Source organism: Meleagris gallopavo, chromosome 2 (genome assembly GCF_905368555.1).
Source record: "Meleagris gallopavo chromosome 2, MGAL_WU_HG_1.1, whole genome shotgun sequence".
NCBI lineage: Eukaryota > Metazoa > Chordata > Aves > Galliformes > Phasianidae > Meleagris > Meleagris gallopavo.
Genome location: NC_139405.1, coordinates 44859381 through 44873718, shown reverse-complemented (window position 1 = coordinate 44873718; position 14338 = coordinate 44859381). Strand labels below are relative to the sequence as shown.

At 43.1% G+C, this 14338-nt stretch overlaps 2 protein-coding genes across 6 annotated transcripts; both read left to right on the top strand.

Moving 5' to 3' along the window:
- Positions 1-89: 89 nt before the first annotated feature.
- MRPL18 (mitochondrial ribosomal protein L18) lies at positions 90-2700 on the top strand. Its single transcript, XM_003204089.3, has 4 exons — positions 90-272; positions 893-1073; positions 2043-2277; positions 2499-2700. Exons 1-4 carry the CDS (start codon positions 209-211, stop codon positions 2568-2570), a joined length of 552 nt encoding a protein of 183 aa, XP_003204137.3. The 5' UTR covers positions 90-208; the 3' UTR covers positions 2571-2700.
- Positions 2701-2840: 140 nt separating this feature from the next.
- On the top strand, positions 2841-13826 carry PNLDC1 (PARN like ribonuclease domain containing exonuclease 1). 5 transcript variants are annotated; one of them, XM_031552447.2, is made up of 19 exons: positions 2841-3137; positions 3583-3640; positions 3762-3835; positions 4168-4201; positions 4345-4468; positions 5137-5225; positions 5737-5837; positions 6609-6688; positions 7680-7817; positions 8517-8586; positions 8855-8940; positions 9144-9199; positions 10498-10562; positions 11001-11054; positions 11269-11311; positions 11843-11942; positions 12451-12626; positions 12794-12892; positions 13401-13826. In XM_031552447.2, exons 1-19 carry the CDS (start codon positions 3062-3064, stop codon positions 13471-13473), a joined length of 1596 nt encoding a protein of 531 aa, XP_031408307.1. In that variant the 5' UTR covers positions 2841-3061; the 3' UTR covers positions 13474-13826. The 5 variants fall into 5 exon arrangements, with proteins under 5 accessions (XP_031408307.1, XP_085073077.1, XP_019468424.1 ...); XM_085216951.1 differs by having other exon boundaries at positions 10495-10562; positions 11001-11132; XM_019612879.3 differs by having other exon boundaries at positions 10495-10562; positions 13401-13824.
- The last annotated feature ends 512 nt before the right edge of the window (positions 13827-14338 follow it).

The window sequence follows — 14338 nt, the reverse complement described above, 5'->3', positions numbered from 1 at the left end:
CCCGGGACAGATTCCACCAGCGTGCAGCCCCCATACTGCCCATCCGGTAAATGCGTGCTGTTCGTGCGCAGCCCACGTGACACAACCATCTGGGCGGAAGTGCCCCTCGACTTCCGGAGGGAGGTGCCGGTCTCACCCAAGATGGCGGCGCCCAGGGGTCTCTGAGCGCCCGGGAGGTGACCGTCGCTTTAGATCGCGGCGGCTCTCCATGGCGCTGGGCGGTCGCGGCTGCATGTTGCTGGTGGCTGGCCGGCTCTGGGCACGTGGAGCGGGTAAGGTCGACTGCTCTGCCACTCTCCAAGCCAGCTTTCTCCAGTAGGAGGCGTCGCGCCCCGTGTGCTGCCAGGTCGGGTGTCTCGGTGCGGCTGTTCCGTCCTGTGCAGGCCCGTGCTGCCGCCGGTAACGGCTGCTGTGGAATGGGGCGGGGGCTGGCAAGCGGGGCCTTGAGCCTTAGCCCGGTGGAGGGATTTCCGCTGATGTTCCGGAAGTAAAAAGTGTGTAGCAGAGTGAGTTTGCAAGTGTAAGGTGATAGCATGATTAGTGATGATCAGGTAGGTGGGACAGATGGGTTTTAACTAATTTGGTATTGCAGTGCTTGGTTCCTTGTGCAGTTCAGTGTCAGTATTTCCTAGAGTCCTAATTATAGAAATCTTGTAATTATTCTCCAATTTGTGTTATATGCACCCATCTTAAAACAAAGTTGACGTTACACATTCCTTCAGTTTTTAGCATACATTCTATCTCATAAGTTGAAAGAGGCTGAGGTCTGATAACCCATTATTTTGTATTTGATCTACTGCTTGTGTTATATATAATTCCTAACTTTTTTTTTAAAGTTTTTTTTTCCTTCTGTTTTTTTTTTTTTTTTTTTTTTTTCCTGCTTTCCTTTAAGGTTTCCGTTATGCATCAACTACAGCTGGCCTGAAATCTGAGAGTGAAATAGACACAAAGGAGAATGAGGTTGTTTCCCCAGAGTTCACTAACAGGAACCCTCGGAACCTTGAGCAGTTGGCACTTGCTAGGAAGGAGCGTGGCTGGGAGACAACATGGCCAAAGCGTGAATTCTGGTATAGGTGAGTCAGAAGAGTCAGGGGAGATGAAGATCCAAAATAAATAAGAATTTAAAAATATATACTATGTGGTATTTCCATAAAATGTACTTTTTGGGTTATGGAATGAGTTAACCCTTCAGCTGTTCTTAATTGACAGATACCTTTTATGTTCAGAGAGTAATAGATTATCATCACATGAAACGTAGTGTATGTTTAAGATCTTTCTAACTTTAATATAGTAATATTGATTAAACAACTGCAGTTTAACTTAGGATTCGGATAGTCTTGTGCTGACCGTGCATTATTGTCTTACTCAAGGTACTTGATTGTTTTTTTTATTTTGTAAGAAAATGTTGATTGCTTGCCTTGTGGAAAACAAGTACATCTTAAGCTGGGGAATCAATATCATTATTTTCTTCTTGAGTGAAGAACTATGTACAATTCATTCATATCTGGAAATCTGATTTTTTTTTTTTTCCTGATAGCGCAATAGGAAATACTCTGCTGTTAACAGACTGTAATTTTTAAGGCTTAGCAATACTCCTTGGCCACTTGCCAATCTTGACAAGTTGCTCCCAGCTGTATAGCAATAGACTTTAAGAGGCTGTATGACAAACCTAGAGTTGCTTTTCAGTCGGAGCAGTTCCCTCTCACAGACAGCAGTACAGCATCGTTCGGATGCACAGTGCTTGTTTTTGGGGTGTGCGTGTGAAGCACTATAGGGCCAGGCACGTGATTACTGAAAAGTCACTCCTGGAACTTCAGTCTCTTTAACTGGTAAAAGGAGTCCTATTTTATGTCCAAATAAAGTAAGAAATAAAGCCTGCCAAGTTAATAAAAGCAATATTAAGAAATCATTATATTAATAGTTCCAGTGCACTCAAAGTTATCTCATAAAGCAAATAACTTCAGTTACTTACCGTATATCAGTGTGTTTTCTCTAGAGATCTGGGAAAAACATACTGCATGTTGCATTTTTCCCTCACCCAGGTTACGGCTGGAGCGGACACAGCATTATGTAGAAGCCTTTGTGGAGCGCAGTAACGGCAATGTTGTGTTATCTGCCTCTACTCGAGAGTGGGCTATAAAGAGGCACCTGTACAGTCCTAAGGGCGTTACAGCCTGCAGAAACCTTGGCCGTGTTATGGCACAGCGCTGTTTGGAAGCGGGAATCAACTTTGTGAACTTTAAAGCTGTTATTCCTTGGGAATATCGTTGTGATTCGGCAAGTACCTTAAACTTGATTTGCCTTTTTTTTTTTTTTTTTCCTCCGCTTTCTAAACACTGATTTATGTTTTTGCACCATTAGTTTCCTTATGTGGCTTGACTATTTCTGTTTGCAACAGTCCAAAGGGTAACCTTGACAAGCTAACACGCTCTGTGTCCACAATGATGTTTGGGTGCTGACTGCTTTCTCTCTATTCACATCTCTGTATTTCCAACAAGATCCAGGAATTTGAAAAAGCGATGACAGAGGGTGGTGTTGTTCTGCGGGAGCCAAGGAGAATCTACCAATAAAATGGAGACCACTGGGACAACTTCCAAGGAATGGCACTCGCTTTCGTAGGTGTGGGTCCAGCCACAGCGAGGGACTGGAAATGGAAGGAGTTGGAACATGGCATCTAATAATAAAATATTTATAAATAAATAGCAGTGTCGAATTCCTGATTATGAAATTTCCAACACTTTTCTTCTTATACTGGAATGAAACGTTCATCTTAATCACTTCCATCCCTGTACGTCTGACTTAGCAAAAAATTTAGAACAGTAACTTAGTTTTATGCAGTACTTCGTGAAAAAGAAAACCAGAAAGTTTATGTTCCCCTAACCGTGCCTTGTAGTCCTCTTGCATCCCGCTGCGGCTCTACGCAGCCCGAGGAGCACAGCTGCGCGGCCATCCGGTCTGCGTGCGTCTGCCCCGGCCCGGCAGCCCAGAGGGCAGAGCGGGTGGGGCGTGGCGTGGCGTGGCGCTGCCTTACCTGCGCGAAGCGTGCTGCCCGGCGGCAGCCATGGACGTGGGGGCGGCGGACTTCGCGCGCTGCCTGCCCTGCCTGCGGGACCGCGTCGGCCGCGCCGCCTTCCTGGGTGGGCGCTGCGCGCTCTGCTGTGGCGGTGGGCTCTGCTGTGTGGCCGCTGTCGGCCACGCCGCTTTCGGGCCTGCTCCTGGTCGGGGCTCTGTGCGTCTGAAGCTTTTTACTCTTGCTGTATGTAAATGAGGGAGTGCACCGAGAGGCGCTTCAGCAGCTTGTTCTCCATAAAGACGCCGTGGCAGACAGGAGGGCAGAGGATGATGCTCTCACGTATTGTGAACCATATCAGTCCTGTCTCGCAGCAGCACCGTGCTCTGCTGCCGACTCCCCATGCGGCAGCTGCCCTCATGCAGCCACGCTTTTGTGGCAGTCAGTCCCTTTTCTTTGGAGTTTGCTCTTTGTGGGTTTGAGGAGAGGTCATTGCCGAGATGCTAGTGAAATGTATGCTTCCTTTATCCAGTGTTTTTATTTGTTGTTTTGGAATTCCTTCTTTCTAACAGGCCTGGACATGGAGTTTACTGGCCTACATTCAGCTTTCCCACAAAATAACCAGCCCAGGTAAGGCTGTTGGGCTTCACATGCAGGAGAGAGCTGCTGTTCAGGTGTTGTGGAAGTGAACCTGAGCACTGCAGCTCTTCTTACTCTCATCCCCTTCCCCACCCTGTTTATTATCTATCAGCTTGTTTGACTCGCCAGCTGAGCGGTACCAGAAGGTCAGGCGGAGCGTGCAGCGCTTCACCATCACACAGCTGGGTGAGTGCCATGCTGGCAGGAAGTAGCCTTCCCTTGTCCCCTTCATCTCCAGCCTCCTGCTGAGCCCTGCAGACTGTTGTGTTTGTGTTCTGTGCACTGGGCTGTTGGTTTGCTTTGGTTGGTAGCATGATCTTCTCTGAAGTTTAACAGAATCAGCTTTCTAACATGTAAATAACTTGAAGTCTTGTGGGACATATATTTCTCACTGGTCTAACGTTGTTAGTGAATGAGAAAGGTGTGCTCCCTCAGGGTCATCACATTACTAATTGTCACAGCATTTGTAGATATCAGCCCAACATGACCATTTCAATTAATGTTTCTCTCTCTTGCAGGGCTAGCAATATTCTCAGAAGAAAATTCAAACAAGTAGGTAAAAAGCGTCTTTTCCACGTGGCCTTGCAGTTACCTTTTAAAATGAAGGCAGTGTGGTTGTAGTGCTATGCAGAAGTCTCTTGGGAAGGGTTATTTCTTGTTGTTATCTTCTAGTGGAGTTTTCCTTTTCGTTGTAGGTATGTGGTGCATTCGTACAATTTCTTTCTCTTTCCCTCAACTTTGGGAGTTATGGATGCTGAACTCACCCTCTCTGCATCTAGCATTCAATTCCTGTCTCACTATGGCTTTGACTATAATAAGGTAGGTAGTCTGTGTGTTAGGAATCTAGAACAGAGGAAATCTGTGCAATTACAGGAGAATTTAATATTAATGTCCACATACTCGGGGTAAAAAGCTGTTTGCTAACGTATGAATACATAATGTGGTTTATTATCAACGGGGAGAAGGAACAGTGGTTTTCTGAAGTGCCTTAGAGTCAGTCAGCACGTCTTTGTCAGCCTAAGGCCCCATTTCCCCATCTCTGAAGAACAAAAGGCATCTCTAGTGAGCATACAAGTCAGTAAAGAGACTCAGAGGAGAGGGTGTCTTTGTTAGCCATAAAGGTGGGAAGCTCTCAGTTTACCCGCATCTTTTCTACTGCCAGATTTCCCATAAAACTGCGGCTATGTTGTTACATAAGAGCACTGTTTAGCAATTCTAAGCAGGTAGCATGGTGTGATTTTTATCTTGACACGTGAATTATCTCCTTAAAGGAAAGGTGAAAGCACAGCGAAAACACGTGTCTTCCTTTATGTAAACATGTATCTTGAATTACCATCAATTGGTGTTTTCAAAGAGGCTGTTTTTAAAATGAGACACACCCTCATCTCCCTAATACATGCCAGGTTTGAATCTGGCCATGCTGTTCTCTTATCTGATGCAAGAAAGTCCAGGGGAGAATAATCAACCTGGCATTTTTTCCCCCTCAGTTCCTGAAAGATGGAATCCCATACATGAATGAGTTACAGGAGAAGATCCTTAGCCAGCGTCTCTTAGAGGGTAGCTGGAAAGTTTACAGGTGAGTGTTATTCAGAGAGATGGCTCCCATAATGTCACTGCTGACAGCTATCTTTTCTTAAATCATGTTTTGTAAAACCTGTTGATCTGAATGCCCTGCTGCCAACTTTTTCCACATGCGCTCGTTTGTCCTGAGAAGGACTGAGATCACAGAACTGCTGAGGCTAGCAGGGACCTCTGGAAGTAATCTGCTCCAACCCCTGCTCAAGCAGGGACACCAAGAGCTACTTGCTCAGGATCATGTCCACGTGGCTTTTGAAGATCTCCAGAGAAGGAGGGAGAGCTTGAAAAGCCTTACACAGCCTCTCTGGGCAACCTATTCCAATGCTTCTTCACTTGCGCAGTCAAGAAGTGCTTCCTGATACTTAGGTGGAAAACATCATAGGATACAATCTGGATTTGGCTGGATAGTTGGGAAATTCTGCATTCCCACAGCAGGGTGTGAGTCTCCATCTATGGAAACAGACAAAACAATTTCCCCCACTCCTTCTTCATCCCTGATCCTGCTCTAGTGCTCTGAACATGAATGTGGTGAAGAAGGCTATTGATGAAGTGACCTGTTGGATAGCAGCAGCCAAGGAAGGGGACGCAATGATTCTGCAGGAACTGAGCGGTATGAAGCAGGGTGCCTTCCTGTGGGCTCTGAGTGGCTTCGTCACTTCTGAACATCTGGGGCTGCTTGTTGTTTCCTCCCTCTATTTATGTCTCCGTTTTTGTCAGCAATTTATCTCTGAGCTCTGCTTTTCTGTGTTGTTGTGGCATTGGGTTTTCCCATGGCAGAGATGGATGTCTGGGTGCTTGGACCAGAAGAGCTTGCTTTGCAGTAACTGGTTTCCATTGTGTGCTTCAGAGTAGCAGCTGGAGAATTCATAGTTGCTCTGAAACAGGAAAGCTTTGAATTTGTCTGCTGTGGGCTTGTTTTCAGTACAGGGTGATTTAGAAGAAGATGGGATTTCATCCAAAGTGTATTACCACCCTTGTGCAGCAACAGGAAAGGCCCATGAAACCACAGGGCACCTAATGCTATAGTGGGCATAGAAGCCCATTTGCAGCCCATGTTGCTGTTTTACAAATGCAGCCTTTTTTTTTTTTTTTTTTTTTTTTTTTTTTTTTTTTCCAGAGCTCTCATGACTGTCTTTCTCCACTAATTTTCAGTTGGTCTTTTCCTTTACCATCCTCCCAAAAGCTTATTTGACTGAAATTCTCCATGTGACTTTTTTTTTTTTATGTCACCACATGTGCAGGAATGTATTAAGATCGTATCATTCAGGACTGTTTTTTGTACCCCGGAGCAGAACCATGGTTAGTCCTGTCTAGAAAAAAGTGTTTTGCTAAACAGAATTATTTGCACCTCTAAAGTTTTTACTACTCATTTCTGTCTTAGATTCCCAGATGCTTGATGTTCAACTGGTTCTGCGACAAGCTCTCCCAAACGTTTGGACACAGCCTCTCAGAGACAATGAGGTGAGCTGTAAGAGAGTTTCTACCTAGGTAGGTAGGACTGACATTCCCGCAGAGATTCTGAAATGTTGCCTTTTAATGATGAGTCCAAGAGGAGAGGGCAGCGACAAAGGAAAGTGTCAATTCTGAATCCCTTTTCTTGGGATCTCGCAAAATTGAATAACTGGTTATTGGAACAGTTCCCAAATGGAACTGTTTCCCTTGTAACCACAAAATACCTTGAGTGAGAAATACTTGTCCTTGGGGCAGTTCTGCAGAAACTCTCCTGCTGCCTTTGAAAAATCTCTCCTTTAATACATTTGCAAGAAATAGCAGTTTTCAGCCTTTTATGTTTTTTCTTTGTTGTCTTTTGCCGTACAGTTGTTTTGAAGGCTTTCACTTTTATATGTCTTGCTTTAGTGGGATCTGCCTTTGTTTACATTGGTATTTTCCATTTGATGCAGTATTTTCTGAATTAAACCAATGGCTGCAGACATTTTAGAACATGGCACAATAGTGGTAACAGTCAGTTGCTTAGAAATGGATTATGAAGGGTTTTTTGTTGTTGTTGTTCTTATTTTTTTTTCATTGCTTTAGTTCTGTTTTGGCTTGATAGCCATTATCAGCAGAGTGACAGGCTTACTCAGCCTGCTCACCTGAAGCACAGCCTTTGGGGATTCAGTTTGTGCAATGCTTTTGTTTGTTTTTTAGTTCCATAAACTTATAGAATTGGCATAAAGTTAATTATGTTTATTTGTGGTCCAAACTACCTGTGATAGGAGCCATCCTTTTAAAAAGAAAAGCATTAATAAGGCACCATTAGAAGAGGTCTCGTATTACTGGAGCACTGACCTCAAAAGGGAAGAAAAGTGAGTCTGGCTGTTCTGAGGTCTCAGGGATGTGCGTTTTTCTCATCTTTTTTCTCCATTTTTCATAGCCTAGAAGTGGATCTTGAGTGCTCAGCATTCAGTACACACAGGTAATGTAGAAGGCTGATATCCGCTGTTTTTTTCAGGTACTGGTGAAAAAAGTGAGTCCGCAGCACCGTCGACTTCTGGAAAGCTCTTCTCATGACTCCTGCCGGAAGGAGCTCATTCTCACATCTGCCCGGGGCTTTACCAACCTTTTCCAGATAATTGTTAAAGCTAAAAAGGTAAAACGACCCATCGCTACTCTCATTTATTTTTTTTTTAATCTTTTATTTATCTTGCTGCTCTGGATGTAAAAGCGTGATAAAAGATAAAGTAGCTTGTATTAAATGACTCAGCTCATTCAGTGTGATCATCCTGTTCAGTTGTCAGTTGTCTACTTGAGTAAATGCAAGAGTCTGCAATGCTGAATCCTTGTTACATCATGAATCACCATCTAAGAAAGCCGAGCAGATTTTTGCCTTTTGAACAAGTTCAGATTTCTAGCATGTGATGGACCTGTTTCTTGGATCATGCAGACCTTTGCTGTGATTATAGATGACAATTCTTGTGTTCTGTATCCAGATTATTGAACAGATTTCAGCTTCAGAGGGCTTTATGGGTGATAAGGAGGTGATGTCCTTCCCCTTCTGAATAGGACTGTAAATCTGATCACTGGAAGATAGTACCACTCCTCAGCTGAATGGGAATCTGCCCCATAGTTCCTTCAATCCACTCAAAATAGAGAAGTACTGAAAAATACCCTCTTCAGAGAGCCCGCAAGTCTGATTTCCTGAAAATAATAATCTTGATATAAATCCTGCAACCTGAATTACTTTTGGGAGGAAAGGATTACAGCTATTGAGCATGCCTGAGGTTGGTTATGTCTGAGTACTGCAAAACTATGCTTCAATAGGCTGCTGTTATGTTTGTTCTTCCAATAGCCTCTGGTGGGACACAACATGCTGATGGACCTATGTCATCTCCATGACAAGTTCTACAACCCTCTGCCAGGTAATGCTGTGCATATCTGCTGTCTTCAGGATCTGTACCCCCAGCAGCTGCCCTTGCAGCAGGGATGAGAGGGTGAGAGCCGGTGGCCCTTCACCACCCCAGCCACCCACAAAGCTGAGCAAGCAACAGTGCTGATCACCTATCTCATCTGTGCCCTGCTGGAACAGGGCATCATTCCTCTGAGAACACTTCCTTTTCTTAATTGTTTGGAATACCATTGACTTCTCATCGTTTTTGTAATGTCTTTATTTGTGTGCTTTGCTTTCAGAAAGCTATGAGGAATTTAAAAAGAATATTCACCACCTGTTTCCTGTCCTCATAGACACCAAGACTGTAACAAAATCCATCTGGAAGGTGAGATGGAAAGATCTTTCTATGTGGACTTAGATCTCTTTCATCCAGTAAAGAAGATACCTTTCCTGAATGTGCGATGGTCATGGAGCTGTGACCAGTTCTAAGTGTTACCTTGAAACGGTGTGATTTCAGATCCCATTTAATGAGGCAGTAGGATCAGTGAATGAACTCACATGGTTTTCTAACCTAGATTTGTTTTACAGAACTACCAGTTTCCTCGAGTATCTAATCTTCTGGAGGTGTATGAGGTTTTGTGCAGGTCAGTGGTGGGCTATAAAGCTTCTGTAGTCCATTTGTTTTCGTGGGAAAAATATTTTGTTTGTTCATAATTTTCCTCCTCCCAAAAGTTTTCAAGCTTGTTTCTTCCTAAATTTAAGAGCAAAAGTTTTGTTTGTATTTGTTACAAAGTAATTGGGAAATTTATTTTTTTTTTTAAGTCAGTTTTCATCTGTCACAATGGGACTAGAGTCCATGAGATGTATTGTAGTTTCTACTGTGTAACTGCAGAGTATCAGGGCAGTGGGCATGGAACAGGCTGTCCAGGGCAGTGGGCACAGCCCCAAGTGCTGGAGTTCAAGGAGTGGTTGGACACAGCTCTCAGACAGGGGGTTTGAATTCTGCATGGTCCTATGTGGAGCCAGGGGTTGGACTCGATGTTCCTTGTGGGCTCCTCCTGTCTTGAGATATTCTGTGCTTCTAGTTATGTGGTTGTAGAGATGCCTGTATTCCAAAATACCAACCAGGACTTTGTAGCTTTATAATAGCTTTCCACCTTTATTTAATTGGTCTCAAGATTTGCTTGCAAGTAGCCTTATACGCAGCTGCACAGCTGGATGTTGCTTGTGGCATGTGATGAAATGAGTGAATTTAATTTCTCAGTGAAACCACTGATTTCAAATACCCGCTCTCAGGAAAAAGCTTGTCTTAGCTGAAAGCAGTAACTAACTACAGTAATCTAGTGGAGCATTAGTAGATGCTGTATTTCATCAGCTTAGCCGTGGTGTGTTAGAACACTTAATCTTTTCTACACTTGTTCTGTGGATAAATTGCTTGTGTATGTTGTAAATACTTGGTAGGAAAGCAAAATTTCCCCTCTTAACCTTCAACCTCACTCCCAAAAATCAGACACAAAATTAGAGCTTATAGAAACAGTATTATTCTCTGGTGGGTGGTGTTATTGTTTTTAGCTGTTTCAGACTGCAGGTTCTCAGAGGTCCTGTGTTTTTTGTTCTTTTATTACAGCCATTCCATGGGTATCAATTTAATCTGGCCCATTGATTTTCAGTTTAATTCACATTTTCATGTGCAGTTAGAACAAATATGCTCCTTTGCAGGTTTGAGTGGAAGAAGAGACTGAAGTAGTATTTAGGAGTTTTCAAAGATTGTGTTCAGCAAAGTACCTCACCCTTTTCATGGGGTAGTTTAAAAGTTCCTTCTAAAATGTTCAGTAGCCTTTTCTAAAATGAAGCCGCAGGTTACTAGAGAACAGGTGTGTAACTTTGTCTCTAATATAACGAGGAAGGACAAAAATCTTACATGTCCATTTGTCTTCAGCAGCGACCTAAATCCCATGGATCCATCGTGTCCAGTGATTGATCTCGCAAGTGACTCAGTGCGATACGGTACAGTTTTTAAGCACACTTTCCAAGTTGGGGGGTTTTGTTTTACTCTGTGTGTCCACAGGCACAGCATCAGTGAGTGTGAGTAGGACTGCTGACTTTACATCGAGCGGCTGATACGCAGTTCCCATGCCATCAGTAGCGTTAAACACAATTTGGTTTAGGTCTTCAAGAAAGTTCATTTTGTTCTTTATGTGCATCTCACTAAGCTCTTCAGACATTGGTATAAGTGCTGCCTTTTTGTTGGGGTCATTTTAAAATGCCCGGTAGAATCATAGATGTGCCATAGATTGTAAGGGCTTTAAGGGGAGGGAGGGAACAGCTGAGCAATGGGGAATAAACAGCAGAATGGATCTTACAGGCATTAAGGTTTTGTGGCCAAGCAATTTCCACAGTGTGCTAGAGGTGTTTGTTTCTTTTTGATTTTGTCGGACACTTCAGCTGGGAAGGCGGCTCCTCATGAGGCAGCGTATGATGCATTTCTCTGTGGTTCAGGTAAAATGCTTCTTCAACACTTTTTGTTCGAATGTGACAATTCCTTCACTGCTCTGTGGCTCTGTTGTTTATGTAATGGTAAGAAGCATTTTTTTATATAATGTTGCTCTTAGTAACTTAGCACTTCAGTGACTTTTGTGCTTTCTAAAGTAATTTCCATTAGTTGTGTTTCTACAGTTTTGTTCTAATGCCACCTCGTTGTTCCTCTTTCTAGTTCTTCTGAAATCAGCTCATTTGCTGTTGTGCAGATTGACAGAGTGAGTGGAGCTTAAGGATTTATTAAGAATTGTTGCATAGATGGATCTTACGGAATACAACTCATGAGTTGGTTCTGGCTGATGCTTTGTAGTCAGGCCTTCCTTTTGGATAAAAGAGAGCGTTATTGAAAATGTCACTGTTCTAATTAGATTGTTATCTTATAAATCTGAAAGTAGTAGCTTTATGTCAAAGCTGACATTTGAAAAAATGAAATTGGGGACCATGAAATTGCTCTGAGGTTGGGAAATGGCACAGTGAATCCTTTATCCTTGGATCAGCTCTCTCAGGGTGAGTTCACTTGGTTAAGGGTCAATTCATTTTCCATTAGTTTCCACTTCTGAAATCTGTGTGATTCAGTGACTTCACTTAAGATACTGTTCAAATCCATTCCCTCTGCTTGCAGCTTTTTGGCTTCTGTAGATGATGCTAAGGTTTGAAATACCCATTTTCTCACTAATTTAGGACTCTATGCTTCAGAGAGTGCATTGCTGGAGAAACAAAACATTGTTCCATTTTGTTTTCTGATCTAGCGATGCAGCGAAGGCCGATTCTTCTTTCTCTCAGTATCTCACCATGTTAGCTGAGTATTTGAACAAGGTGAATTTCATCCGAGGTGGCGTCTCAAGCATTGTGCGTATGAATTGCAGGTCTGTAACCAGGTGGTGGGATATGTAGGTCCATAGCTCAGCTGATGCATTCATTAGAGGAGAACAATCCACCCTTGCCTGGGCCCACCTTGGCAGAAGCTGTCTCCGTGCAGGTGGCACAAATGACCTTTCAGAACGTCACTGAGTTCAAGTTCTGCCTTATGGAGTTTGTTAATCTTGTTATCCTGTAAGATGGCGTTAGTCCCTTTATGCTGTGCTCACTTGCTGTGGCCTGGCAGAGAGCTTGCTGTTTCTCTGTTTTATTTTTCTACATGATAGAAAAGTGATACATTTTTCTACATGATAGAGTTTGCTTTTATGACTCACGTTTAGAAAAAATCCTTGGGGAAGAAGAAACATAGCCTCACGCCATCAGCTGTATTGTACAGAGGACTGTCTTATTTTTGTGTTGCATTTTGCATGTTTTCTGTTAGTGGTATTTCTGCAGTATTGCTGCATGCAGATATGTCTCAGTGTTGCACATTTTCCAGAATTTTTCTGGGGAAGATGCTTCCTGCCGATATCCCCCTCCCTTGGTTGTCTGTGTTCGAGGTTGGCCACGGCTGGATGAAAGGCAGATCTACCAGGAGTTACAGCCTCTTTGTCACTTTGATATTAGACGGCTTTCAGAGAACCAATTCATTTTGCTCTCCAATAGATTTAAGCAGTAAGTAACCAGAAAATCCTAACTTTCTGTACCTTAATCCTTTCATCCAAGTTCTCTCCCACTCTCTCCTGTATCACTCTATTTAGACAGAGAGATTCCTGCCCTGATGTGTGAGATTTCATAAGAAGCCTGGGAATCATGGTTAATGACATCTGTTCTCCTTACAGTGTCATTCGTGTTCTGCATGATTACAAAGATCACCCTAAGCTGCAGATCTCTGTCTATGGCCGCTGGAGGCACTCTCCGCATGTGAACTGCCTGTTAAAGTGAGTTACGGAAATCACATGAATGGGGAGGAGGGGAGAAAGGCATTTCTTTCAGTGCCTCGGCAGTGTGCTGCTCTCTGGCCATGTCCCAGAGAACAGGGGATTCAGAAGCAGGTTCCTGTGCTGACTGTGGGTTGGTGCTTGTGAGCTTTCACTCCTGTGCAGCAGGAGTGATCTTGATCTTTATTAACTAGGGAAGGTTTCCCCACAGATAGCACAAAACTATGTGCCATGGTAACAGGCAGAGGATGACCTTGATAAGCTGCAGTGCCAGCTCTGAGCCTGGGAGGAGGAGGCAGAGTCTCCAGGTGTGGGATGGCTGTGTTTCTTTCTACAGAAGAGTTGAAAACTCAGTAGTAGGAGAGAATTCTAGATTCAAAGTATGTCTCTCTGGAGAGGCAGTGACAGCAGTGTTTGTCAGTGGTGCATTTATGGCCTGACATAGTCTGGAAAAGAGTCAGTTTTGAACAAGAACAAAATTAACAGTATTTTATCACTTCCCCTTTAGAGTCTCTGGTATTGTGGCACTTTGGTCTCTGTTGGCCTTTCTGCTTGGAGGATCTCCTTCCTGTTCACCGTAAATGACTCTTTCAGATGAGCTCTGAGGAACAGATCCTTTTTTTTTTTTTTTTTTTTGAATGTTTGTTTTGTTGTTTCATTTTCATTACATTCAATAAAGTATGAGCAAAAAGCATAGTGTTGTAATTGCCTTCTTGGAAAAGTGTTTTTGAAGAGGATATATTGGGTCCAGCTTGTGTTCCTTTGTAATCTGTTCAAAGCACAGAGGTGCAGATTGTTCTTTTATGACTGATTTACTTTGATTTTCTATTGGTGCTTTGCAGCTATTCATAAGCCAGTTTGTTCTCAGTGCTTGCTCTGCTGCATAGAACACATTTGTGCTGAAGTTCTGGAAGTTATGAAATGAACGAGACTATTTTTAACGGCAGTTGTAAAGCAGGGGAAATGTCACTGTTTACCAATTGGAAATGGGCAGAAACCACTCTGGAGGCTCATGAAGTATTATGGAGAATATAAAATGACTTGCAGTTCTGTGAGTGTTACGTATTTCAGTGATAGAGCTGAAGATAATCACAGCTAAAGGGAATTTACTGACTTCCAATTTGTAGAATATACACAGGTCAGGTGAGTTGGCATCAATTTCCATTTGCTTCTAGTGCTCAGCATGTGAGCACTTCTTTATCCAAAAATACCACAAGGTGTGCATTGTTGATCAGTTTCTCTGATACAGCTGCTGTATTTGTCAGCACAGGGACTGCAAGCTTAAGAACTTTTTTTTTTTTAAACAATTTTCCTTCTTAAAAACAACCTGCTGATCTGCAATGTCCAAATAACAGTCTTTAGATTTCATTGCTCAGCACCTAATTTAACGGTGCCTGTAGGTGAATAATATATAGAATCTGCATTTAGTTTACTCTAAAATGCTTA

What these genes read in the sequence shown, in the direction of transcription:
- MRPL18 (XM_003204089.3), top strand. Translation starts at nt 209, where the DNA reads ATGGCGCTGGGCGGTCGCGGCTGCATGTTGCTGGTGGCTGGCCGGCTC. An exon ending in GCTCTGGGCACGTGGAGCGG is followed by an intron (nt 273 to 892) that starts GTAAGGTCGACT and finishes CTTTCCTTTAAG; the next exon opens with GTTTCCGTTATGCATCAACT. An exon ending in GGGAATATCGTTGTGATTCG is followed by an intron (nt 2,278 to 2,498) that starts GCAAGTACCTTA and finishes ATTTCCAACAAG; the next exon opens with ATCCAGGAATTTGAAAAAGC.
- PNLDC1 (XM_085216951.1), top strand. Translation starts at nt 3,062, where the DNA reads ATGGACGTGGGGGCGGCGGACTTCGCGCGCTGCCTGCCCTGCCTGCGG. An exon ending in TAACAAAATCCATCTGGAAG is followed by an intron (nt 8,941 to 9,143) that starts GTGAGATGGAAA and finishes TTTGTTTTACAG; the next exon opens with AACTACCAGTTTCCTCGAGT. An exon ending in GCTCTGTTGTTTATGTAATG is followed by an intron (nt 11,133 to 11,268) that starts GTAAGAAGCATT and finishes TCCTCTTTCTAG; the next exon opens with TTCTTCTGAAATCAGCTCAT.